Here is a 9,673-nt window from a genome sequence, read left to right as displayed (position 1 = left end):
CTTCCCCCGTCTGTCCTCCCTCCATTTCCTCACCTTCATTTCCTTTATAAATATTAAAAAATTATTCAAAACAAAAATAACCCCTCCAGGGCCTCCACTATACTAGTTATGGAGGGGATTCACTGGTTGCCAAAACCCTAGAGCTTCCCTACTTTCTTCGGAGTGGCAAGCAATAGAAAAAGAAGGTCCCCTATTCGATCCGATCTAGCTAAAAAAGCCCTTTTTTCCGGTTACGCAACATTATTATTTTTTTTGTTTTTAATTTTTTCCTTCTCATTTTTTTTTTGTTTTTCTTTTCTTTTTTTTTCCTTCTTCCTTGGTTGGGCGCCGTCCAAGGTGACCACCGGCGCCCGAGGCCGGCAAGCTTGAGGCTCTCTAGATCCCGGTGAGCCTCAAGCTCAAGCTTGCCCGAGGCCCGCGAGCCTAGCTCGTGCCTTGCTAACTTTTGGCAAGGCTCAAGATCACCTGCGGCAGGTCGCCGGCCTTTGTTGTGGCTTGCGATCGGCCGAAGAAGAAGGGAAAATAAAAAATAAAAAAAACTAAAAAAAGAAAATAGAAAAACTAAAAAAATCAAACTGTAAAAAAGAAAATATAATATAATTACACGAAGGAAAAAAAAATCCAATTTTTTATATCCAACAGCAGAAAATATTTTTCAGTTCATTTTTAGGTTTTAACCGAACACCGAAAAATTGATTTTTTTCCTGAAAAATGACTTAGTAGAAAACATTTTGCATGAACACCTCATTTTTCACAAAATCAATGAGGCCTTGGATTAAGTATCTAAGAAATTTTCTATAAATTTTTTCTTTCCTTGGAAAATATAAGTGATAGTGTCGCAATCTAAACTCGTCGGCTGCATTATAATATTTAGTTAGATCGATCAGTCTTTCCAATATATATATATCGAAGCAATGGACCCCTACACGTTAGTCAGCGCTCAAACTTTTTAAATCTCGATACGTGGCTCAATAGGATAAACTCTATACAACACGGTTAAAGAATTTCAGCAAGGGTTTCTTGGGAATGCCGGGGAGCGGTGACCGGCGCAGCTATTGTACATGTTAGGCTACACCCCTTATTAAAATTTTGGTAAAATCACTTGGTATAGTTCGCTGGACATGTAAGTTTTAACGACTTGAACTGGGTCAATGGTTGTGAACCGGTGGTGAGTTCGCCCCCGACCCCGCCTATTACCACCAGAGCACGCGCCCAGCGGCCGTTTATAAAGCCCACTGCTTTCTTGGCTTCCTTTCGAATCGTCCACGATACATAAGTATGGAGAAAAAGAGGGGTCCAAGAAGAAGATGGAATTGCAGAAAAGAGGAGAGAGAGAGAGAGAGAGAGAGAGAGAGAGAGGAGAACTTGATTCGTTCAAAACTACAAGTCTGCAAGTCCGTGAGTACTTGTCCTAATCCAATGGAATCCCCGGTCTCCGTGGATTAATGTCCAACCCCTCAATTGACGTTAATCGGAATCATCCAGTGCTCATAAAATGAGTCAACTCGATCCCATCTTCTTCTTCGTCTTCAGTCGCAAGCTTCTGCGATTATTCTTCGCCTCGGGGTTGCTGCAGGGAAGAGCAAGCACCGGCAGAGAGGGCAGGTCACCTGGTTCTCCTCGACCCACCGGTCCAGGCACTCCCTGTGGAAGACGTGGCTGCAGTTGAGCAGCTCTCGCACCTGGTCCCTCCCCTCGATCCCGGTCAAGCACACCGCGCACATCTTCTCCCGGCATTGATCACCTCCCCTTCTTCCTTCTCCACCATCTCCGTGCAGTGCTCGCCTCTTGGCGAGAAGCTCGCTAAACTCTAGGACCGGCACTTTGTTCTTGAACCGGGCCGCGAGGACGTGGACGGGGACGAGGGCCGGCGTCGAGCCGTCCATCACGAGGACGGTGTTGTAGGACTGGTCTTGCGAGTGGGATTCTTGGCCTTCCTCCGCTCGTTCTCGTTGTCGAGATTTGATCAGACTCAGATGGGCGAGAGAAGAAACCAGCATGAGCTCGGCATGGAACAGAAGGCTCTTCAGGAACTTGAGGGTCATCCACCTGGGGTCGATCCTCATGCCTAGGCGAGCGAAAGTCGCATCCATTTCCAGAAACAGGGAGAGACAGACACGGAGAAAGAAGAAGAAGATGGATGAATTGAGAATGGTGGAGAGGAGGGTGATGGAGCCTTTTAAAAGGGAAAAAGGGTCTAGAAGGGTTCCTGGAACGGTGATGGTGGTGATGGGAACGATGTGGATTGGTTAAATTATAATAAAGTTGGAATCTTTTCATTTGAGTAATCTCGTTAGTGCCGGACAGGGAAATCAGAGAGAGAAAGAGACGGAAGCAGAGCCACAAAGCAGCGGAGGATTTGTCTTTGTCGTGATTTCTCCGGTTTCGTCTCTCGCATTCTTTTGTTTATCGAGATCGGTTGAATCGAATCTTGGATTCAAGCGTGCGGCGAGGAGATGCATGTGAGCAAACCTTGCCGATTGCGCCGATGGGGACCAGCGTCCGCCGTGAGTAGATGTATTCGCCTAAATGTATGGTTATTAGTAATTAACAGTTAAAAATTTTCGCTTCATTCGAATAACCTGTCAGTAAAAATGAATCATAATAACCTGTCAAATGAATCATAAATCAATTTCTTAACCCGTATATAATGAGGTGAGTTGTTAAATTCAATATATAAATTCAAGCATAATATTGGTGTTAAATAGATCGTAAATTGATTATAAATGTATTTACAATCCACTTAGACCTAATCCACCTTTTGTGCCCTCAATTGCTCCGTACTCTCACATTAGTTTATGCATATGTTTTCATAGATTTAAGTATTATGAAAGTATTTTGGAATATAGGTTGAGTTGAGAATGAGTTGGGTCCGGTATAAATCACTAAATTTGCATTGCAATAAATGAGTAATAAACAAGTTAAATATATTTGTTGGATTGGACCTTTTATGATAATTGTAATAAATGAGTAATAAACAAGTTAAATATATTTGTTGGGTTTGACCTTTTATGACCTTATCCACTTGTCCGACAATTCTAGTCCCTCGTAGAAGTTGATATTCTAGAAGGACGGAGCGCGACTAATGATCCATTCTAACCATCAAAGCCAACCAGTTGCGAAGTTCGCAAATCATTTCGATCATTTTATGAAGAAAATTCCATGGATACTCTTAAAAGGAGTATATTCAAGGCACTTGTTAAACAAGTGTCGCGACCTTCAAAAAATAAACTGGTTAAGTTTCGGGCTAATGGATTATCGGGTTAATTAATTAACTAACCTAACTCGAACTCTCCCAAGTCCATACCAAATCGCAACTTAAGATTCAAATAATTAACATGCAACGTGTTTTGAATTGGAGTCGCCACTAATCATTTTCGGTAGGTTGATTAGAAACCTAAATAAAATAGCGGGAGAAAACTATCTTATTTCCGCGAACCGGAGATTTTGAATTCGGGGATTTGGTTACGTCAGATTTCTCTAACGCCCTTTCGGTACCATTTTCATGAAAAATATTTGATTTGGCAATTTTGATGGATTTTACTTGAAATTCAAAGATGCAATTTTTTTGGTTTTTTCTTCTTTTTTATGGGGATGTAAAACATTGAACTTTGTACGATATACACCATGGGTGATTTAGAAAGAAAGAAAACGCAGCCAATCACGAGTATTTACAGAAATAAATTAACATGTAATAATGCTAAAATTTGGAACACGTGGCATGTCTAAAATAAACAAACGAATGTTCACACCAAACGATTACATTTTTGTAGATCGAGATGGAAAGGATTACCTTCTATTACACAAAATCTTACTCACATACACGTTATAGTTCCCTTCAAGATCTCGGAGTTGGAAGAACGCGGCTGTCGTCGAAAATGGCAAGCAATGGCGTTGTTGGGTTGCGAGGGGCGAAATATGTGTCGGGACTCGTCGAAGATGATGCTCGACTAAAACACTTTTCTTCACTCTCGAATTTTCTCTTCTGATTTTTCTCAAGAACTCTCTTTTTCCTCTCTAAAAATTCCTCTCAAAAACTCTCTCAAAACTCTCTCAATTCTCTTCCACTCTTCCTAAAAAACTCTCTCAATTCTCTTCTACTCTCTCTCTCAATTCTCTTCCACTTCCCCCTTCTAAAACTCTTCTCAAGAGCTCTCTCTTTTATAGGCAAAGTTCTTCATCCTTCATTCTTCACCTTCATTTCTTCACCTTCCATCTTCATCTTCTCTTCTTCATCTTCATTTCTTCACCTTCCATTTTCATCTTCCCTTCTTCATCTTCATTTCTTCACCTTCCATTTTCATCTTCCCTTCATTATCTTCCCTTCATCATCTTCCCTTCTTCATCTTCTTTTCATTATCTTCCCTTCATCATCTTCCCTTCTTCATCTTCTTTTGGTATTTGCAATACGAGTCCCCGAAGTTCCAAGTATTTGCAATACGGTCCCTCGAAATTTTAAGTATTTGCAATACGGTCCTTGAAGTTTCAAATCTTCTCGGTGTATTTTTCCATCCCGTGCCTAGTCTAGACGCATGCTAAATTAAGTGTTCTCGCTTGCCCGATTATATGCCAATGCAATGTACGCTAAAAATAAATATGTGAGATGATTTTTTATAATTTTTATGCAAAAAATAGATTAATCAAAATTTAGGCGTCAACAGCTGCCCCTCTTTGAGTGGAGGCTCGTAGAGGTTCCGCTCAAAGACAAAATTGAATCCTAAATTTTGACAAGGTGCAAATTATGGATGAACTTTTTGGCGGGAGTTTTAATCCCATTTTTTATGTAATGAAGTGATGCATGATATGCAAGACCGTAAATAACACGTGTCATAATTTCCCTTTTTCATGTTAGAGAAACTCGCACATGGATCGCATATAAGAATACCTGTTTTACCAAATTTCTCGTAAGCTAATGGTTCTCTTAATTTCCAAGCTTCTTTTTGCGGATGCAAGGATTTTAAGGTATTTGGCCTATCTCGTTATCGAGACTTCTCCCTAATGCAAGACAACGCAAGATATGTGTGTCGTTTGAGATCACAAGAGCTACGTCGTTGTGAGTCGAAAGAAGTGGGATCAAGTTCACAAGAGCTACGTCGTTGTGAGTTGATTAAATGTCGAAATCGCCGGTGCATATGTCTTCACGATTCGATAAAGGGGAACCAAAATCATAAGAGCTACGTCGTTATGATTTGGTTTGAATCAAAAATATGGGTGCTTATGTCTTCATGATTTGATAAAGGAGCCGAAAATCATAAGAGCTATGTCATTATGAGCCGACTAAAGGTCAAGATCACCGGTGCATACGTCTTCGTGATCTGATACCGAAATCATAAGAGCTACGTCGTTATGATTTGAAGAGATGTCAAGATCGCCGGTGCATATGTCTTCACGTCCCGAGATTGAAACCATAAGAGCTACGTCGTTATGATTTGATAAGATGTCAAGATCGCCGGTGCATATGTCTTCACGTCCCGAGATTGAAACCATAAGAGCTACGTCGTTATGATTTGATAAGATGTCAAGATCGCCGGTGCATATGTCTACACGACTTGACGGAAGAGGCATATTGCCTGAATTGAACAATATTTGATAGGAGCACCATCGAATGGAATCGATAAGTACAAAAGGGGCATATTGCCTGAATTGAATCATAACAACTATCATGAGAAGAGTTGTTAATTTGAAAAGGGGTTCAGAAAACTTACCAAGAGTTGTTAATTTGAAAAGGGGTTCAGAAAACTTACCCGGGTTCTCCAAACGATTAATCAAGGAACGAAGCGGTTTGCTGTATCGTACCTGGTAGGCATTTGCCAGCAAAACTTGCTCATTCAATAATCCTTGGATGAATTTCGAGACCTTGGGAGGGAACTCGAACATCGGGAATGTATTACCTATCATAGAATGTCGGAGGTAACACACACAAACATATTCAACAATGAGTATAATGCAATCACTCATACTATGGTTCATGTATAACCATTCTGTCAAGTTTGCATTACCAATTTTGTCCAGGGAGGTTCTCACATTACGAATACCTCGAATGTGAGCTGAATGGGGGGACTTCAGTCCGAAAGGGCTTTCTCTCACTCTCGAGAAAAGCTATTTATCCTGTCTGCGAGGATTCAAGAGAAATCACTCAATCTTTCCATCATCGCATTCGATAAAGATCCAAGTAATCTCGCAATTGATACGACCGAGTCGATCCGGAGGTCTTGATTAGGACCGTAATGAGAGCTAGGTCAAAGGTTTACAAAGGGGACTCCGGTTGAGTCAAGGTTGCTTGAAATGAATTTCTTCATCATTTGCTCCGGATTTACAAGTCAAGAATCCTGCAAAAATGAGAGAGAAATAATCTTGCTCGAACTTCTTCGAGTGATGCTTAAAATCATTTAACTCTACGTTAACTCAAGTGCCCTAATCGGAAGAGACTTTGGAGGGTTATAACGTAGGCTAGAATTGGGGACCGAGGAACGAAAAGGCTCGTTTTGGCTCGAAATTAAATGAGAAGGGGCTTGACGTTGGTGATCATCGCCGACTAGTCACCGATCTTGGTCTTCTCGGAAATGTCTTGAGAAAGAATACCATCATTGAATGAGGGATGGTAGTTTTCTACTGAAAATTGCACTTTACAAACCGATTTCTTGGGGAGTCTTCTTCACAACAAGTGTCTGTCAAGGATTTGCAAGAGACACAATGCAAACATGTACATGGAATTTACAACTTAACATGCAAAAATGTACATTCAAAATTCAGAAGTACTTTACAAATGAATGTGCATTGGCCTTACTTTTGGTAGGCACTTTGCTTTTCCTATGCTTGAAATTTTCATATGAGATCGGCCTTTGCTTTTCTTACTCCCGACTCTCATTTTTCTTTTTTCTTCTTTTTTTCGAGAAAAGATTTCTTTTCCTTTTTCTTTGAGAGCCCTTCGACATCTCTTTATTTTGCTTTTTTTTTATTTTATTTTATTTTTTTTTTAGAGCGGGCCCTTCTCCTTTAAGCCGAGTTTGCCTCTCCTTTTTTTTACAATCCCATGACTTTGAACCAGGAATTACAACAAGCATAATGATCATTCGGGAATTCTCTGTTGACTCGACCATCTCCAATTCTAATCCTTGGGAAAATGCTATCTTCGCCTTTGGAATGAGCAAATGATCACCAACGGGGGTTTAAGAAATGAATTTGCAGGCTCAAGTGGGCTATGCAAAGAATGAAGTGTATAGGATAGAGAAGTGAATGATCTTCATCATCCTAAGGCACTTGAATTAAAATTCGAGTATAAATGCAAAGAAACACCCGAAGATTAATGTTAGTCCGAGGAAGAAAATTTCTAACCATTTACCTCGTGTTGCTTCTGGAATTAACTCGTCTGGACCCCGATGTGGGGTGATTCTTGACAGGGGTAAAGAAATGAAACCACCGCTCAAAAGGGGTAATCAATGGATCACCTGTAGTGTTTGGGATAGAGAACTGAATGCCTCTGTCATTTCGGCTATCGTACCTTTTGCGAGAAAACCTTTTACCTTGTGAAATGCGGAACTTAGCCATCATTCAACTCTCCCGAAAAAATGGGACGTGTTTGGGAAAGGATTGCCTTTCATCATCCTGCCCTGCCCCATTCCGTACATTCGATGTATCTTATGTAGTTCATGTTCCTTATTCAGAGTTGGTAAATTAAACATGAGGAACAATCATGCGCAAACTATGCAATGTATGAGTGTTTTTGAGCATATAAAATGCAGCAACTTTTTATCTTGGTGGACAGAATTCGCAAGCACATAAGAAACTTCTTAGGGGCATGGATTGGGAGTTGCCCCTGCTCATGCAAATGAGTTACAAAACTTCATTATCCGGTTCGAGACATGAGATTGTCAAAGGCTCCAGGAATTTCTTATTTCATTAATTTTTCGGGGAGAATGGATACTTCCCTATCCGGAAAGGCAATGACCCCGTAAAAATCAAAAGGGAAAGCGTCAATGTACGTTCTCATGTTCTAAACGAGTTGAAATGATACCGCTTTACCCTTGTACGAATTTCTTGTGAACTTTGAATTGAAAAGATCAACTCATCTGGATCGGATTGTATGTCCGGGATGTTATCTCTCCGGTTTTGTAACCATTTGGACCGAGCTTCAATCGGCATTGAACTGCGAAGTAAAAAGGTTTTTATTAATCTTTGTACATTGATGCTAAATCCCGGGATCGAACCTGGGACGCCTCGGACCACTGTCATTCCCCCAACCACCAGGTTGTGGTGATGTTGGCGTCCACGGTTGGTTCGCTTTTTGCTATATTGTTCTCAAAACAGTTGGCAATCCCCTCTTTTGCTGGCCATTCCAATGATCGACTGATTTTGTCTTGGATCATACACCAACGATCGTTGTTTGAGGATCCATAATCACTTGCTTCGGATCACAACTCTAGAGGTCTTTCGGCTCCGAACCGGCCGATCAAGGTGGTGGGCTCATCATCAAAGTAATCTTCTGATTTTTCGAGCAATTGATACTCGAATTGGGCAGTGTTACTTGCTAACACCGGCGACAGATTTCCCACTTTGTTTTCGCCGTGAGCGATCTGACTCCTTGAGCTTGAGCTTCCGCCGTTGCTCGGAAACTTGTAGGGATGATCAACCGTCTGTTGCTAGAACCACCAGCGGAAGGTTGGTATGGCTTCGTATTCTTGATTGGGAAGTGGCCGGGTACCTTTTGCTCGATAGGTTTTCCCGGTATTGATCTTCCAATCAACTTTGGTCCGGTCGCCTTGATTTTTGCACTACCGGCTTAGCCGAAGGATCGATTGGCAAACAATGTTCGACAATGGAACGGTCAAGACCGGGCATATCTGCATAGGACCGAGCGAAAATGTCCCGGTAATCCTTCGGGGAGCTTAATCAAGCGCTCGGTCATCTCTTTGGAAAGGTTTGCCCCGATCTTAACTTCTTTAGGGTTTTCCGCATCGCCTAGGTTGACCGAGATAGTTTGTTCACCGGTCAAGGGCTTGATCTCCTCATGTCGTTCGAAATCCCGACGAATTTCCTCATAATCCGGATTGGGACTCATCTAGGTCGTATACTTCGAATCCACTAAGTTCCCCTCCCCTTGAAACATAAAGTAACAAAATCAAAAGGACAAACAGGGCTTAATTGCGGTATGATTTTTTTGAAGAACTTTTTTTTATTTTTATTTTTTCAAAACCGTGGGACATGAATTCTTGAAGAAGCCCAACCCTCGGTTCTTACCATGGTGACAAACTTGTTGGTCGTTGGTTATCGTCATCGGGTTGGTTTGGGATACTTCAACAAGATTCGAAAAATGGTGCAATTTTATTGATATGAAATTACATCTTTTAGGAAAGAAAATCCAAGAGTGCAAGACAGAATAGAAATCCAAATGCGATCCAAAACCTAAAGGAAACAGAAAATGTCCCACGTAGGGGATTGCATAAACATAAAGATGTTACTCTGAATCTAAACCCTCCAGTGGATCATCACATATGGCATTAATGAATGATTTGGAAGGTTTAGGCGCCGGGTAAGGGTCCTCCTTATGCGCTCTGTCTTCGGATATAGCAGCAATGGTTACATCATCAAAACAACCGGCGATATCGAAGACTCCTTCATCCTTACTAGCACCAACCTGTCTGATTCCCAGCCCGAATACAGCATTAACTTTACC

General features: G+C 41.3%; 1 protein-coding gene across 1 annotated transcript; it reads right to left on the bottom strand.

Moving 5' to 3' along the window:
- Window positions 1-1,354: 1,354 nt before the first annotated feature.
- On the bottom strand, window positions 1,355-2,319 carry LOC115732753 (RING-H2 finger protein ATL46-like). The gene is made up of 2 exons (XM_048285267.1): window positions 1,458-2,319; window positions 1,355-1,415 (listed from the first exon to the last, which is right to left on the bottom strand). Exon 1 carries the CDS (start codon window positions 2,091-2,093, stop codon window positions 1,530-1,532), a length of 564 nt encoding a protein of 187 aa, XP_048141224.1. The 5' UTR covers window positions 2,094-2,319; the 3' UTR covers window positions 1,355-1,415; window positions 1,458-1,529.
- Between the last annotated feature and the right edge of the window lie 7,354 nt (window positions 2,320-9,673).

This window comes from Rhodamnia argentea, chromosome 9 (genome assembly GCF_020921035.1).
Source record: "Rhodamnia argentea isolate NSW1041297 chromosome 9, ASM2092103v1, whole genome shotgun sequence".
Classification (NCBI taxonomy): Eukaryota; Viridiplantae; Streptophyta; class Magnoliopsida; order Myrtales; family Myrtaceae; genus Rhodamnia; species Rhodamnia argentea.
Note: the sequence above shows the minus strand (reverse complement) of the source record. Positions and strands in the feature narration are given on the sequence as shown.